The following is an 18,860-nucleotide window of genomic DNA, read 5'->3' on the forward strand; positions in this document are numbered from 1 at the left end:
ACCACAGACTTTCCTGGAGTTCGGGACGAACGAAGATGAGGATTTAAAAGAGGCGACCTTCAATTTAAACCGAAATAAGTAAAGTTTTTGTTTGGCGGAAATCGCATCTCCTTTATTACGTGTACAGCACGATACACCAACGGACATCTGGGCGCTAGGATTCATAAAATAAATAAAAAAAAAACAATGCATCATCCCGCAGATTACTGCCAAAATTCATGTAAAGTGGTCACTTTTTAAAATGCGCGCTATACTGGAGGAAAACCTCGTCTCCTTTGCCAACACCTTTTGAAACGAGTGCCGTTTAAAAGAACTTGTAAAAAGAAGCGACCTTTGGGATGGCACCTACATAATGGAAGAGCGGCGCCTGGCTGAATCCGACCCACGACCCGAGAGCCGCGTAGCACGCAAGCAAGTCGAAAGACGAGTTCCTTCCTTGTAGGAGGGAGGGGCTGCGTCCAGCCTCCCGGCTGCAAGTGTATAGCGAGCTCCCGAGCCAGCCACTACCACGTAAGACCTCTCAGAAGGCTGACCGGACGGCGTGCCCCCTTGCCCCAAAGCCTTCCTCCACCCTCGGGATGGACTGGACTGGGGGTCGAGACACTGAGAGGTCGTGCTGAGACATGCAAATACCCACAGGCAAGGACTGCGCCGTCCTTTGTATATTCATTGAATCATGTATCATACATGCTTGTTTTCATTTCTGCTGCTGTTTTCAAATTTAGGAAATACCTATCTTATGTTTACTTTATGTATGTGCTGGCGCGTGCGTGAATGTCGTCGGACTGCCTTCCATCCTTGCCATGTCGATACATTAAGAACCCATCGTTTACAGTATGTAGAAACAGCAGCCGTGCAGTATAAAGCGCTATTTAAAAACAAATTAGTTTGCTAGCATTGCAAAAAGTGAAACATGACATTGTTAAAGAGCAATAAGGTTGGAACTGGAGACGCTCGTTAATGTTTTGTAATCTCATTCTGTGATTGAGCTCAATTTCTCTCATATGGCTGATACCGGGGAGAGTAGGGTCAAACTAAGGCCCATATTTATACTTTTTTAGCGCCGCATTTGCGTCATTTTTTGACGCAAAAGCAGCGCAAATTTACAAAATACAATTGTATTTTGTAACTTTGCGCCGATTTTGCGTCAAAAAACGACGCAAATGCGGCGCTAAAAAAGTATAAATAGGGCCTAAATATTTTATTGGTACAATGTCTTACAGTGGAGTTATGTCCATACATACGTCCACCAATGGCAAGTATAGCAACTTAGGTCCTCCTCACGTTTTCTTTTCATGGGTCTGTAATCTCCAAGACTAACAATCTCTTGGAATAATCACATGCCCTTGTTCAATCAGAAGTATAACTGGTAAAAGGAAACAAGTCACAAACATTCCGCGCAATCAGCTGTCCATTGTTAGTTGAGTTTTACAAGGCGAAGCTGCCAAAACAAGGGCTGTGCCAATTTGTAATTCAGTGTGTGTTGCTGCAGAAGTGGCGAATTTTGCACCTCCACAAACTTGCGAAGTTCACCACCTTTGAAAAAACTTCGTTCACGTCCAAAATTTTCATTAAAAAATAGTTTTTATTAGTTAAAGTTTATTAGTTATACTTAAAACAAGCGTAGGCATTAGCACTAGTACATCCTTATGAATTAAAGTGCTTTTAGTGTCATTGACGGGATTAGCTACTCAAGTTATCATACATGCACTGTCTATCGGTTGTATGATGGAACCACAAATGCAATTACCATGCATGCCTTTACCAGATGTCCATTACCACGCAATGGTTTACCATACATTGCCTTTACCACGCGTGCATTTACCATGCATATGCCTATACCAAGAATGGCTTTACCACGCATGCCTTTACAACAAAATTACAAGTATATATCTGGGAAGTGAAATCTCTTTTTTATATATATGTGTATGTATTCACTAAAAAACCCAAAGAAACTATAGCTTGTGCCGCAAAGTAACTTTAGGCTAGGAGTTAAAGGGCCAGATGTATGACAATTTCATTTTGAGAGACTCTAATTGTGATTAATTGTGAATCACAATTAGACTAGCAAAATAAAATGTACAAATGTGTCTCAGACACATTTAGCGATTCCCAGTGGGGTCTCAAACGACCTACCTTGTTAATATTCATGAGGTAGGTCGCAATTTGCAACCCCATTGGGAATGGCCAAACTCATATGGATGGTGGCTTGCTGGGGATGGCAGACCACCATGTCTGTGACTGCTTTTTAAATAAAACAGTTTTTCTACTTCTTTGAAATGCAGCCCGTATTTCTGAAAGAAAAACTGGATGCACTGCAAACAAAAAATAAAAAGTTTTCTTTTCATTTTTTCTGAGTAGGCAGTGGTCTGTGTGACCACTACTTGCTCTGAAAAAGTAATTATACTTCCATTCACAAAGAGGAAAGGGTCCCTGGGGACCCCTTCCCCTTTGTAAATGGATTCCCACAAACCTGAAATTGATGGTACATAGAAAAAAGCATTTTTCTGCTTGCAAATGGCCCAATGGGCTGTTTGCGAATGGAAAAATGCTTCATACATCTGGCCCATAGTTTCTTAACAGAGGTATATCTATTGCTATAACTGCTGAATTTCTATGGTTTTATATATCAAAACAAAACTCTTTTTAGGGTTAGAGTGATGCATAAATTATGCAAAACAGAGGAGAGAACTCTCTGTGGTTCACAAGTTTAGGTGGAGAGCTGTTCCAGCATGGAGCACCCTGCAACACCTGCAACACTTTAGATTTCCTCACCTCAAATGTCTGCTTTTTCTAGCATCCTATGCATCCTATGCTTAAAGATTTGCTTTCTAGGTCAGCATGGATGGCCCTGTGCCAATCTGATGCTTAAAAACTTTGCTAGAAAAACAGACATTTGAGGTGAGCAAATCTAGAGTGTCACTGGTGTTGCATGGTGCTCTTTAGTGGAGCTGCTCTCCTCCTAAGCTTGGGAACTACTGAGTGTACTCTCCTCTGTTTATTCAGCTTCATCTTATTATTGTTACAATAACCATTTTACGGTCTTGTTTTATTTCCATCTATCTAACTGTTTTTGCCTAGGCCAGCACTCTGTTCTCAAACAAGACATTCTTGATCACTTTGTGCTTTTTCCAAAGCTACAGCACGGTACATTGCCGGTGAACGTGGTAGGAGTTTAGTCTCCAACATTCGTAGAAAATACACATCTTTATGTAGGGACACTTTCTCAGAATATCAGCTGTGTTATTATAAAAACACTTCCTTGTCCCTTACACGTTAGAGGGAGATTCCAGCCAGGGAACCACAACTGTATGATGACTTGCCGAATGCTTCGCTACAGATGCTAATGCAGACCGCAGGCCTTTGCTCAGGTTTGGGGGTTGATGTCTTCCCAGGGGAACCTGAAGGGCAGACTTAGAGCTTAACATGCTGTGCTCTATCCTAGCCTAGGTAGGGATTAGTTCATTGACAATAGTGACAACATGATAGCGTTGCTCTTAAGCTTCACTCTACTTGTTACAATTTTAATACTGTCATGTTGTGTTGTCCTGGTTACTGCAGTCCATGCCTTGATATCTAAGATGCAGTAGTTTTTATTAAAATTCAGTATAGGAACATATACTGCTTCTGTTTGTCATTTATATATGAGACTGAATTGTAAGTGAGAGAACCGGATGGGACCTGAGTGACCACGACTTCCTTGAGAAGCCAAATCTGTCATGGGCTCGGCTGCCCAGTCATTCCTATCCTTTGGTAGAGATGAGGCGTTGCTAGTTAGCCAGAGCAAAACCCGAATTGGAGCGACAGGTGTCACCAGTAGTGGGTTAGACTAAGTCTCCCACGCCGCAGCCGATTCTGCCGCTCAAAATCCAGTAGTTACATTAGAATAATGAGAGCCTACATGACATGGCGCGGCCAACGTTTGGTCAGGTTCTAATTTTCAGATCCTCCGTGGTATCTCTGTCTCAATATATATAATAAAACCTCAATACCGTGTACGGCGACGTCCATAGTACTGAGGATTTCTACCCCCAGCTACGTAGGTTATCCTATCTGAAGCTGGAGGTTGTTCAAGCTTGAACTCTAAAAGGGAAACCCTATTTGGTGTGCCTTCTCTGAACTTATAATTGATTTATAACGGCGAATCCACAGCAGGTACAGATGGCAGTTAACATGAGACAACCTCTAACTACACATTTATTAGCAAACGGCTTAACGTCCCCGGGGGGTCCAGTCACATATGTCGTGGATGCCCATGCCAATTATAGAACAGAACTTTTCTATTTTTGGGTCACTTTTCCAGCAGTTGATGGGAACACAAATACATTTCATTATTATACACTTGCAAATGTGCCTGGACAATACAGAGCATATTCATACTTAGAAATACCCTTTATCTTATAAAGAACACAACAATTGTCTTGATGGTGCCCTACCCAAACAATTTTACCGGTAAGGTTAGGTCCTCTAAATAACGATGGTCCTACCTGGCCTTTATTGGCCACCTATACACCACATCCTGCAATTGCAAACTTAGCGGTAGCTGAGGTTCGTCGCTTATATATAGAATTAACAGCGATATATAGACAATTAGTACAGTTTGTAATGCAAACATTAAATACAAACCCAGCACGTGCTGCTCCAGCACATCCACATGCAGTAACACCAGGTATAAACCTTGCGACTTGTACATTAGATTATGGGTAAGGTACCCACCAAACAGGAGGAAACTCTATTGTGGTTAGCACAAAAGATTAATGCACTGGAGGCAATATTTCCCCACACGGGACCTCAGGATAAACATAGAATATTAACAATGTGCTTGCCTTTTGAGATGATCCCTACAGTGGATAACTGTAATACTTGGGGCACAATATTTGCTGCGCTCTATACAACTGCTCATGGTACACCAACACTTGCCAATTTACCGGAGGTGTTGAAACAAATTCAAGATGAGTATGGGGCTGCCCCGGGCCCTGGATTTGGGGATGCAATTGATGGGCAATTTTTCCACAGTTTCCTCAATCATGTTAAAAAGGGAAAGCAGTCGCACTTGCAGTGCGCATGTGGCTCTGTGATGTTCCGCAACAGGATCAGGAACTCGAGCTGCCTAAAATAATCGCAGAGACTTATTCTAGCATAGGTCGAGACAGTTTAGGGGCCAGACCATCTAAACCACAATTTGAGGGCAAATCAACTAAAGATTTTCCCAAGCAGGCTCCTGAGGGTAATAAGAAACGCTGGGATAAAAAACAACAAACTCCTAAAAAAGAGAGGGGAGAATCTCTGCGTATGGAGATCCCACAGAACAGATATAATCTCAGAAATAGAGATAATATAAAAACACCTGATAGATATCATTATACTGATACATGCCAACCTTGTTCCTTTCAGGACTCATTGGAAAAACGAAATGAGAGAGGTGGGCGATAAGAGAAAAGGACAGAGTACGTGAAACCAAGACAGGAATCATAATGCTCATCTGAGGTTTCTGTTAAAAAGGAAGAGAAACCCACCCTACAAAACCACAATTCAAAAAGAAAAAAAGTGGCAGCAGTCACAATTCGACATGCCACTCAGGAAGAGGGTCCTCTTGAAGAACAAGAAGTGGGTTCTAGCACTGCTAGACAGCGCAGCAGAGGTCACAATAGTTTGCAACTGATGACTTTATTCAAGTAGAAACTGCGGACATGTGTGTCTCCACGCCTGATAGGGTGTATAAAGTAACGCTACAGTTAGAAGGAGACATTGAGCGCATAATAGACGCAATCATTTGGGATCACGTTGTAAACATATACGATGTTTTGTTGGCCGAACAAGATTGGCCACCTGATTTTGTCTTAGCTGCCCATATGGGGAAGATGTGATTAAGCCTTTCTTCTTGCCCCATGTTCCAGAGGAACTCGCTGAATCCTATGCCATTGATTGGGCTTTGGCACAGGCTCCGGCATTATACAAAAATCATGTAGAATGGGATAGAGCATCCCCCTACCATGTAATTCCAATCAAAAATGAACCTCAACCCTAACCGCAGTATCCAATAAAACATGAAGCAAAAGCACCTGTGAGAGAAATACTCACACAATTAGAGTACCAGGGTGTAATTGAACCCTCTGTCTCCCCAATGAATAATTAATTATTCCCAGTAGCCAAACCGGACCATTCAGATAGAATAGTCTTAGACTACAGACACTTGAACAGTCATACACACACTTATGGTATACAGAACTCACATAGCACCGCACTAATGGACAATATAGTGCGTAAAAAATACAAAACAACACTGGACATTTCCAATGTTTTTTTCTGCCAGAATATAGCATCTGAGAGGAGAGACTTAACAAGTTTTAGCACACTAGGCTTCCAGAAAAAATTCTGTTGTGTACCTCAAGGGTATAAGAACAGTCCAGGACTGTTCGCAGCCTGTGTGACTGCAATTTTGCATGAGATTGGCCCTTAAGTATTGTCCTATGTAGATGATATCTATTTTACAGATGATGAATTACTACAACATCCAAAACGGGTAGCCCGCATTGTTGCAGGATTTGCTGAATTTGGCTACAAATTCAATTTAAAAAAAACTAAAATTACCGTCCTTAGCATCCTGTTTTTGGGATATGTGCCATCAAGTGAAGGAAAGAGTCTAGCGCTACAATTCTTTAAAAAATGCGCACAGCTACAACCACTGAACACGATTAAAAGACTCCAATCTCTATTGGGTTTCCTAAATTTTGGCAGAACTTACATTCCAGATTATGCTAAATGCATAAAACCTCTATATGATCTGATACGTCCTGATTTTTCAAGTAAATTTTGGACAATTGAACGCACACAAATTCTTCGAGATTTGCAAACAGACATGCTTGCAGCACAACACTTACATACGCGGGACAACAAAACACATTTGGTCATCAGAATAATAGCTGGTGCTATCGGTTTCACCTATGTGACATTTAATGAAGGTGAGACAGTCCTGATTGCATTCAAATCACACTTATATTCAGCGGCAGAACAACGCTTTGCTCCCACTGAGAAAATTCTCACTGCTGCACAGATGACGGTCATTAAAGAAAGAATCTTGTCCAAGGAAAACGCATTATTGTCATTTCTCCGATCCCAGCTCTACAGGCTGTTACAAAAGCCAGCGTTCCGAACGCAAAAGTATTACATCCATGTTGGATACAATGGGCTACGTCTTTGACAGCCACTGATGTAGACTACATTTTTGACCCAAAATTACAAACTCAAGAATTTTTACAGTATGAGAGTACCCAGTTCCAGCAAATACATTTCCTATCGAACAATATCATAGAGTCATGTACACAGATGGCTCCTCTCAACCTGCAATAGACACAAAACACCAATATTCTGCTGCTTGCACCGTCGTAAGTGGCTATATGGAGGGCGATACATTTTGTCCCCTACATACCTTTACGCAAACCCTAGGGGATTGCACAGCACAGTTGGCAGAGCTAAAGGCTCTGCTGATGGCACTAGAACACACGGATCCTGCACAGCCCACGCTCATTGTTTGTGATTCATATTATTGTGTCCAGTCCTTTAATGAATACCTGCATTATTGGCACCAGAATGGGCTCAGAGATTCCAAAGGCAACACCATCAAACACAGACTTCTGTGGGGGACAGTAGTAGATCTGAAGGAGACGCTACCAAATGTCCATGTTGTACATACACTTGGACACCAGTGCGTTGGGATACACGTTGCTGGAAATACATTGGCTGATGAAGCAGCAAAGTCAGCTGTGGCTGTTGTAACTGCAGTGACTCGCTTGAGTTCAAAACCGGACATAGACATATGGGCTGCCATGACAGCTACGGCTGATGGTATGCTCTATCCTAAAGGATTTCCTAACAAGTATCACTACCGAATGGGAGGTATGCTGAACGCCGAGGTTAAGATACCAGGCGTAGGGGTACGAGACATTCCCAATAGAGATATAAGATCACAATTGATTAAAGCAGCGCATGAGGGGGTGGCTTCTGCCCATGCTGGTGTGGCGGCTACAATTTCGATTTTGCAGGCCCGTTATTGGTGGCCCGGTCTCTATAAAGAAACCAAACAGTATGTCCTTTGTTGTGACATCTGTCAACAAATTAAAGCTTCCACTGCAATACGTCTGGCACAGACACCCCTCCTGATTTCAAACAAACCATTACAATGTGTGTACTTGGACCACTGTGGTCCCCTAACACCGGACAGTGCATACAAATATATTTTAGTTGCTGTTGATTCATGCTCCAGATTTTTATGGGTATGGCCACAACGCTCGGCTGATGCTCGGACTGTTATTAAAGATTTACGAGTCTTTATCAGTACATATGCGGTTACGGCTTTCCATTCGGACCAGGGCCCTGCTTTCGCCTCAAGGGCATTCAGGGACGCCATGTCTTCATTGGGGGTTCAACTCCAGTACTCATCTCCATTTCACCCCGAGGGAAGTAGTGTCGTGGAGCGCTTAAACCGTGATTTAAAGCAATCCTTAGCAGCCAGAGTCTTAAACACGGGTCGTAGCTGGCTTAACCACCTATATGGAGTCCAGAGAGCACTTAATAATCTCCCTAGAAGGTCCCTGGGGAGTCGTGCTTCATATGAGTACCTGTTCGGAACTCAAATGTATGTTCCAGATCTTGATGGTCCTGGCGTGGAGGCAGCAGAAACACCATTTGACATAAATTAACGTGTCACTGTCTTACCGAAATTGCAACAGTTCCGTGATGATAATTCTTCCATCAGTGCTGCCTCCACAGGATTAAAGGATGTGCCAGTAACATCTACCGGCTGGCTTCCCAAAGTTGGGGATATTGTACGTGAAAAAGTCGCTGTAAAAAAGGAATTTGGCCCTTCATATCGAGCACCAGTCCCAGTACTAGGGATACACGGTATCAGAACAGTTATTCTACCACCGTCGGCAGATGCCAAAGAAAATCTTTTTGTCTCTATTGACAATGTCAAATTACACCATGTGGCCAATCCTGCACAGCAGACCAAGAGGAACATCCATTAGCTCCAGACTCCCTCTCACTACTGGCAAAGAAGTTCCTCTACAAGTCGTTTATACCAACACCGATACCTCTCCGAGCTTGGGGAGGTGGAAGATGATCTAGCATTGGTTCCACTAACATCAAACAATTTAGAAACATTTTACTGAGTTGACTCAACTCCAACGCAGCCGGATGGTGCAATTTACATTGTACCACCAAGGGAAACACAAACTCCACCACTGACCACGGCCCCACCATTTGCACGAACTGCTTCTGGATATTTTGACGACTTCAATGACGACTTCTCAGATTCATTTGCCTCTTCAACACCTGACTTGTCAAGAGTACGTAAGCTAAAAAACTGGCTTAAAGAAACATATTTTGTTTTTTCATGGAACTATCTATGGCTCTCCTTGACTGTACTAACTTTCCTACTATGGATTGGTTTTGTCATTACTATTTTCCTATTAATACATGGTCATTTTTTTACCTGAAAAATCAACAGTTGAATTGATGGAGGAGGTCTTAAAACCACATTTTTCATCACATAAGGTCCGAAGAGACTTATCATTTGTGAACATTTCCGCAGTACCTATTCCTGATGGGATTGTTAGGGAAAAAGTAATATTTGATATATAAGGTCCCACAGAAGTAATTCAAGTACCATATGCCTTCAAATTATCAATGAATGATAAAATAATACCAAGTATTGTTTCTGATGATTGGGATGTGAAAACAGTTGATTCTATGATGACTGAATTACAGTATTAAACTGTCTTTGAAAACGAAGATGTTTATCAATCTAAAGAGAATTGTGGTGATATGTTTTGCTATGATTATTATGGGCACCATTTCACACACAGAGCGAGCAGCCCCAAAACTGTTTTTAATTATACACAATGGGAACATTGTCCGACTCCACCACAGGGGAGTTCTAAAACATATTCTGAAACGTTTACATATTTTTCTGGGCACAATGTAAAAAATGCTGAGTCATATTATTTTAAGGTACCACCCACTAAGGTTATACATATATTAATGACGAATACAAAATGTATATATTCAGAATCCTTTGTTTCCCAATTGTCTATAGAAGGCTATGAATATTGGCTGAAGTCGATCGATTTGAAAAGAGTGTGGGGAATTAAAAATTGGCAAATTAGCTGAAGGGAAGCTTTGTTTAGAGCATGCCATATTCAGGTACAAATGATCTTTTTAAATGAAACGGTACAACAAACCAGTTGTTTAGGCTTAGCTAAAATTAAGGAATTAAACACTCCCAGTATACCTGCCCCTGAAACATTTTATAAATGGCAAAAATATACAAATGCAACTGAAGATCAGCAAGATGAATGGGTCCTGAATGGTACAGTTAATGTTTCATTGACACGTACTGGTGTGTGGTTATTGTGGCCAGTAGACACCAATGGGTGTCACCAGCATTTTATCAAATCCTCAAGGGGTTTTAGAACTAGTAGGCCGGACCCTCGCTATATATCATCCCAACATGCGGGTATAGTCACGACATATAGTGTAGGGAAACTATGTCAGCAATGGTTAAAAACTTGCTCACTAGATGCGGTTAGAGAACACCTCAGTCTCCTGTCCAATAACAGTGACTTGCAGGACTTCCTGTTAGGCCCCAGAAAACACCGTAGGAAGCATTTCTTGAAGTATACAATGAAATTTGGAATCTTTAACAACAAGAAGCAGCTGCCCGGTTAAGGCAAATAGACAGGGAAAATTTAAAAAAGGCATTAGCTGTTGTGGTTAATGGGATTAATACCTTGTCTGACCGGATATATATTTTAAATAATATTGTCTCTTCTGCTATAGACATTATACAAACAGATATGTCTTCTTTACACCATGGACCGAGTCAGCTAAGGTCCATTATGCAGTTGGGTTGGATACTTCAAACATTGAAGGCGGGTCACGTTCCCTGGCAGCATGTCAGTGCGAGGGAGATATTTTTTTCCTTTAATTTGACGTGACAACAACAACTGATGGCTAAAGGAAGCGACTTATGTCATGCTTAACATCAAGAAATTAGAAAAGTTGCCTTTTACTGTGGCTGAAATACCATCTGCTGAGTGCCTAATACACGGGGTCATTAATCTGCCTATTTCTACACTACAATTCACCTCCTGTTTAAAACACATTCCGGTACGCAGATAAAAAAGGCTGGGAGAAAGTTACATTCATGAGGTGTGGGAGCTTCCCTTCTCGTACAAATGTTTCAGTGGCATGAAAGAAGTCTTTCTTAGTGGTAGTGAATGCGAGACTTCAGTCACCCATTTGGTGGTTTATAAATTGCTGTTCTTGCATGGGGCGTGTAACACATCTACTGCAAACTTGGCTTGCTATCTGAAGGGAGTTCCAGTCCCCTTGATTAGACCTACGTTCCAGGTGCTTTAAAACGGCAGCTATGTCCTCCTTAATGGTGAAGACTGTTGTGGCATGCGAGCCGGAATAGTTTACATTGTTTCGGTCTCTAAGGTCGTTACATGCTGCGGCAACGTACTTTTTCCCCCAATTGAAATAAAAGAAGTAGCTGACATTTGGCCTCACATCGCTACTTCAAATGTGAATTTTGACAAGTTGAGCAGACTCAAGGCTTTACTGTTTCAAAAGCATGTGCCCCTTACATCTGCACGCGAGACCTACACACTTCAGGTGGCAAGGTCGTCGGCACAGATACAGTCTCTATTAAATACAAACTTTCCGAGATACTTTGGTGAGCTCGTGGGACAAATAATTAATGCGTCCAGTACAACTGGAATCGCACATTTTTTCAAAGCTGTTGGTTCTGCTTTCATTCACACCTTCTCCTCCGTATTCGGTTTGATACCATCAGCAATCCACTCAATTTTCCCTAGTATTTTCGCAGGATTTCCGATAACTTTAGCTTTATTAGCTGGAATCTTGCTGTTGCTATTTTTTATGCGCAATGGCTCCTCCCGCCACAACGAGGAGGAATGACGGCGCTCCCATCAGCGCAGCTGTGTCGTGAACGCATGATGCAGTATTTTGGAGCAACCCTCCTGGGGCAATTGGAGTGTGGCTGGTCTTTGTCATTCAGACCGGTCTTGCATTGTGTGCAGCCCATGTTTCGGTGCCTCTGGTGCTCTTTTGAACATGCACTGGAAGTTTGTCTTTCGACGCAGCGCTTGCCTACATTGGACGCTGATCTGTTGATGTTCTCGCTGAGGGTTCATTACCGGACATGGGCATTGAAGTTGCGTTTGCTACGAGAAGCTACTTATGAGTCACCCTTCTTGGAGAATGTAGCTCACGATTCATCACTGGGCACACCACGGAATGGTGCCTTGGCTGAGGCTATGGAACACATCTGCTCCTTGACCCTTCTTGGCGATGACTTTGCGACCTTAACATCTGCCGAAGTGGAAGATCTCCTATTATCCATGACTCAGGATTCAATTGGAACTGCCCTTTTGAATTAGGTCTTATGCCACATGCTCAGGTTTTAAATTGTCACATTGGATACTCATGTGTCCCTTCAACTTGTCTTCATTGACATTGCTTTTTTATATATATCTTAGGTTGGGCTTTTTAGCAATAAATTGATATATCTTTGGCTTTGAACCAGTTTCAACCGAGGGTGTTGTGTAGCTATTTCAGTTATAGCTCTATGCACGTTATTTTAACACACTAGGCCGCTGTGCACTTTAACCTAGATTTATTTTATTCAGCTTCATCTTATTGTTACAATAACCATTTTTACGGTCTTGTTTTATTTCCGTCTATCTAACTGTTTTTGCCTAGGCCAGCACTCTGTTCTCAAACAAGACACTCTTGATCACTCTGTGCTTTTTCCAAGGCTACAGCAAGGTACATTGCCGGGGAACGTGGTAGGAGTTTAGTCTCCAACATTCGTAGAAAGTACACATCTTTATGTAGGGACACTTTCTCAGAATATCAGCTGTGTTATTATAAAAACACTTCCTTGTCCCTTACACGTTAGAGGGAGATTCCAGCCAGGGAACCACAACTGTATGCTGATTGCCGAATGATTCGCTACAGATGCTAACGCAGAGCGCAGGCCTTTGCTCAGGTATGGGGGTTGATGTCTTCCCAGGGGTACCTGAAGGGCAGACTTAGAGCTTAACATGCTGTGCTCTATCCTAGCCTAGGTAGGGATTAGTCCATTGACAATAGTGACAACATGATAGCGTTGTTCTTATGCTTCACTCTACTCGTTACAATTTTAATACTGTCATGTTGTGTCGTTCTGGTTATTGCAGCTCATGCCTTGATATCTAAGATGCAGTAATTTTATTAAAACTCATTATTGGAACATATACTGCTTCTGTTTGTCATTTATATATGAGACTGAATTGTAAGTGAGAGAACTGGATGGGACCTGAGTGACCACGACTTCCTTGAGAAGCCAAATATGTCATGGGCTTGGCTGCCCAGTCATACCTATCCTTGGGTAGAGATGAGGTGCTGCTAGTTAGCCGGAGCAAAACCCAGATTGGAGCGACAGGTGTCACCAGCAGTGGGTTAGACTAAGTCTCCCACGCAGCGGGCAATTCTGCCGCCCAAAATCTAGTAGTCTCATTAGAATAATGAGAGCCTAGGCGACACCACCATGCACAGTTTTTACAGCAAATACTATACTGATATTATCAATGTTGTTATTAAAGATCTCATGAGTGCCGTAATTTGTGGGGTAATTAATGGTGCATAGCTTGGGCACAAGTTATATTCACCTTAGGGCCCAAGCTATAGTTACCTGAGATAACTCTACCTATAACAGGTGAATTTCTATGGTTTTGTATGGTTAAAATGTGATCCCAACTATAACGTCCCTGTAACTATTGTTTTTTTTAAGTGCATTTTTTATGTTTTATAAAAATTGTATTTCCCAAATATAATGTCGCTGTAACCTTTGCATGACCTCTGGCCATGCCTGGTGCTGTTGGTCACAGGGTCTGGCCTGCAGCCAGTCCCTGTGGTCAACTCCCCTAACCTGCCCAACCCTGAGAGAGAGAGGGAGAGAGAAAGGGATAGAGAGAGAAAGTTAGACACTGAGAGAGAGAGAGCAATGTAGGCTTTGATGAATTAGATAGTTCTGAACAAATTGAAAAGAAAAATGTGTTTGTCAGTTAAAATGAGTGAGATCACATTTCAGTATGTAACTTAAATATTTATAGTTGAAAAGAAACTAAAGCAGAAAATGACCACAGCCTCACCTAGACTACAACCCTTAACCTTTAGTGTGCATGTTTGAGACCTTAACCACTAGGCCAGAGGTCATTCCTTACAGTGCACTCTCCAGACTTTGCTATGACATTAAACCCACAGATTTTGAGGGTAAAAAGCCTTCAATGACCCATCACTAGGAATGCTTAGCAATGAAAACACTAGAATTTCACTAGAAAATAAACAGACACACTGCCAAATGATACCAGGATTCGAACCTTCAGCGCCTACTGAGTGACAGCACAAGACATTGACCACTAGGCCAGAAGTGACTCTGGTCTGCCCTCCATCCAAATGTAACTATACCATTGGTACCAAACATATTGATAGGCTGACTCTTTGAAGTCATTATATGAAGAGACCAATGCAATAATGATGTCTCGCTTTCTTTCCCATCCCATTATGGGATGGAAGAGAGAGAGAGAGTAAGTGACAGGGCCGCGGTGGGAGCCTCAAGCTTCTGCGAGCAACGTTTTCATCTTTATCCCTGCACGCATATTTGGGTGCAGGGAAACAGATGAAAACTTAACTTTCTGCAAGTGAGAGCTGTTTGACAAAGTGAAGTGTTTACTCTGACTTGCTGGAGCTGTCAAAGCTCCCGCTAAGTCAGAGCAAACATCTATGTCACGGGGGTGGGCACTCTAAGGCATAGCAGGAACCAGCCCTGGGGGGGTGGTGGTCCCCAGGTCCATCATTGGCTTCATGAGGGGTGCCCTGCAAACCCTCTCCAACTTAAACAGCCCCTGGGAGCTGGTGGTCCCCTGGGCTGGGGGTCCGTTGGTTTGCTTCACTAATGACAGAGCTGAAACACTCATGCACTGACAAAAATCTCTGGAATGCGCTTCTTAGTCCAAAGCAGACATGTATGATTTCATTACGCAAGGTTCCTAAAAGGAGATTAGCTTGCTGAAAGCACACGTTAAAAAATGGTCACAGCAATGAGATGAAATAATGTACAAATGATTCTCCACTGCAATATAAAGAGCAAATATATGTATCTATATTATAATGCAAAGCAAATAAATTAAAAAATATGCATCACCATGAGAAAAGGGCATCACTGGTTCATCTCCCTACTATTCAGCATCAGATCGCCAGATTCCAGAATCGATCGAGGAGAGAGAGATCAATTATCCTCACGGGAAGGATGGCACACTCCAGCGTCCTGGATTTACGTGAGATCTGCAAACACTCTCTGTCCCCGGTCCATCTGGTCTCGGCCTCTTATACTTTGAACAAACAAGAAATAAAAAGTCTAGAACTTTCCCTCTCTCTGCAGAAGTTTATTTAATAACAAAATGCTGATTGCTTTAGGCCTGCTTTGAAAATAACACGTCGGGACGTGGCCACAATCCCAAGGTGATAATCCAAAACAAGTCAGTTCCCTGCCGTCTGAGTTCATCCCTATCAGCCTATGCCCTTTGTGGGGAAAAACACGAAGAATAAAAACATGTGCACATTGTACAATATGGAAAACTACTTGCAGCTTTTAACGTAGCAGTGTCTTATGCTAAGATAAAGTCAATAGGCAGAATGAAGATGGTGGTCACTAAAGCAACAGTGTAGTGCTAGGCGAAGTGCAACGTGGAGTCAGTGGTCAAAACTCACATATAATTACATCTGTAAAGGACCCCTTCAATATTTGAATTGTGTCCTGGGGAGGTGGCAGTCCCTGGGTTGCTTGGGAGCCAAGTTCCCCCCGCATTTACTGACAATTTGTGCCCCTGGGACTGCGGAGGGGGGGCTAGGTGACCCTCCCTGCATTTTTTGACAATTTGTGCCCTGGGGAGGTGGTGGTCCCTGGGGCTGCAGTGGGGGGGGGTCAGGCTCCTTCCCGCATTTGTTTAAAAACTGTACCCATGGCGGTGCCGATCCCAGCACAGCATTCCTTGATTTAAAAAAAAAAAATCCTGTGTATTTGCAACATCATCGCAAACTTGCAGCAATTTTTTTTTAAAAGAATTGTTTGTTATCCCTGGTGGATTCCCCCTGGCACCCCAGAACCGGAGCTATGGTGTCAGGGTGTACCTACCTTGGCCCCTTTTAGTTTTTTTTCTCACTTTTTTGGCTGCTAACAATTCCTGGTTTGAAGTGTTGGCTGCGAGTCAGAGCTCTGCAGCTCTGTGCATGAGCTCTTATTATTCGCAAAGTCATTGAGGAGGATCCTCTGCAATACATATACAAATGTATTTTCCCCTTAATATCTCAAAAACTACTGAACAGATTTACACCAAATAACTGAAAGCGGAATCTGGAAACCAAAGGCTACCTTTCTGCCAGATTTGGTGTAATTCCGTCCATTGGTTTGGGCTGTAGACATTTTCAAAACTCCTTTGGGAATTAATATTGGAAACGCACGTTTTTAGACTGTCCTATTTCTCAGTCCCCGCTTGCTAGATCACCCCAAAACTTTCCACGTGGACAAGAATCACTATCACACTTTTTGGGGAAAATTTTGGGAAGATTCGTCAAACGATGTCAAAGATGTAGGCAAGCCAAAAAATGCTTTTTCAATGGAAACATTGTCCTCACTATATGTATCTACTGGCAACCGCCAGTAGGTAATATATATTCAAATATATAAACAAAAAGTTGTGTTTCATATGTTAAATCCCATAGATGTTTTGAACACAACTACAGCCCAAACCGCTGGACGGAATTACACTAAATTTGGTACGCAGTTTTATGCTTTCGCTTATTTGGTGTAAATCCATCCAGTAGTTTTGGAGATATTAAATGGAAAATAAATTTGTATATCTCTGTCCGCAAATAAATCCCGAATGTTCTTAAACGTGTGCGCAAATAAAAGCGCTGTAATTGGCTGGTCACAACCTGACTAGAAAGTTGCGGCCACCATTTGATCCCCTGGGTTGAAACTAGAAATCATAAGTGGTATAGGGGGTCAGAGTGGAGGTACCCTGACCCCAGGGAGTATAATATATGGGTGATTTAGGGTCAAATTATGGGTTTAAAATGATTTTTCTTCATCATTCAGAAAATCCTCAAATATCATTGAATATTTGAGTGTTTTTAAGGACATTCGAGGATATGCAAAAAAAACATTCAGAGACTCATTCTTACACTAATTCATTCACTCATACATGCACTCAGAGACTAATGTACCCACTCATACACCAATTCAGACACTCATGCACCCACTCAAACCCACTCATAGACTCACACACCCACTTTCAGACCCACTCAGACACTCACGCACCCACTCACAGAGACAGTTCCTAAGGCCATCCCCTGCTCCGCACGGCCAAAGGCTGTGCACAACACAGCCTTTGTGGTTATAAGGGCTTGGCTGCAGGGTCTTGCCAACCACCATGGCCATGCGCGGTGGTGGTTCAATTAACGTATAGTAATTAAAATTATTTTACGTTAAAAACCAAAGGAAGTTATAGTTAGGTTCTGAATTTACTCGTACAAAACCATAGAAATTCAGCAGTTAGGGTTAGAGTTATTTCAAGTAACTATAACTCTCGCCCTAAGGTAACTATAACTTGCGCCTTCACCATGCACAACTAATTACTCCACTTATTATATCACTGATGACATCTTATATGGCATCTTTTATATTATCACTGCAACATTTGCAATGAAGTTATTGATAAGAAGACTGTGCATGGCAAGGGTGCGATTTATACTTACTTGAAAGGAGGTAACGATCAGAGATGCATGCAGTCAGATATGAGGTGGATACGTAAAGTAGTTTAAAGGTATTAAACTCTGGTCACCTGCTCCTTGACAATTGTAGAGAAATGAAGGATATTGGCTTAATTTTTGCTGTTGTAACTACAATGAGGGGGGTCTTCATCCTATAGTTTTTCATCTGTTCAGGGGGCCTCCTTAACAAACACTTCTCTTATTTATGCAGGGGCAGTGAACACACCACAAATTGAAGAGTTAAACATGCACACGACCCTCAAACACACACCCATAAGTCTAGATGTCACCCCACACTGCCTTGTATGTCAGTGCCCTGATTCCCTGCCTCCGTATAGTCGCCCTGTTCTCTTATTGTCATCTGAGACAGAGACTTTCAATAATTTCTCAGAACCTGACCCACAATTGCGGTCAAATCTAGATTTAATTAAAACCCGAAAGAATACCTCAGCAGCTGCTGTCCAGGCACAGCCACGACAATCTGACAAGAGACGTTATTTAATCTCTTGTATTTTTTATTTAATTATTTATTTTTTATTTTATTTTAAACTCATATTTTTGTTATTCAATATTAGTTAGCTTCTTGCATTGAGCTCCTTTGTGTTGGGAGGTGATATAGAAAATATAAGAGAATATTATTATGGAGCTCCATATACATCAAGTCAGATTAGAAAAGTATGTTTCAGAGCGAGCTACCAGTACAGAGCTCTACACAGAGAGGAGCAGTATAATGCTTGATTTGTTAATCGTTCACTACATTCTGTGTATCCTTTCACTTTGCCAATGGGCTGTTTCATTCTGTCTAATTCAAAAAGCTGTGGCAAAGCAAAAAACTCTTGCCTTTAAAATGGCGAGCGCTGATCTACTGACTTTACCAATGCTGTTTTCATTTCGAGCTCTTTCCGTATCTATTTGTTTTCAATTTGCCATTCTAACATGGCCAACAGCCCTTTGGAACA

At 42.0% G+C, this 18,860-nt stretch overlaps 1 protein-coding gene across 1 annotated transcript in view; it reads left to right on the top strand.

Moving 5' to 3' along the window:
- Positions 1 to 53: 53 nt before the first annotated feature.
- The window catches only part of SH3TC2 (SH3 domain and tetratricopeptide repeats 2), a 232,473-nt gene continuing 213,666 nt past the window's right edge, over positions 54 to 18,860 (top strand). Inside the window, exon 1 of the mRNA XM_069244636.1 lies at positions 54 to 639. Within this exon, the coding sequence (XP_069100737.1) occupies positions 624 to 639 (16 nt within the window). The 5' untranslated portion in view covers positions 54 to 623. The remainder of the gene's footprint in view (positions 640 to 18,860) is intronic.

Source organism: Pleurodeles waltl, chromosome 7 (assembly GCF_031143425.1).
Source record: "Pleurodeles waltl isolate 20211129_DDA chromosome 7, aPleWal1.hap1.20221129, whole genome shotgun sequence".
NCBI classification, from domain to species: Eukaryota; Metazoa; Chordata; class Amphibia; order Caudata; family Salamandridae; genus Pleurodeles; species Pleurodeles waltl.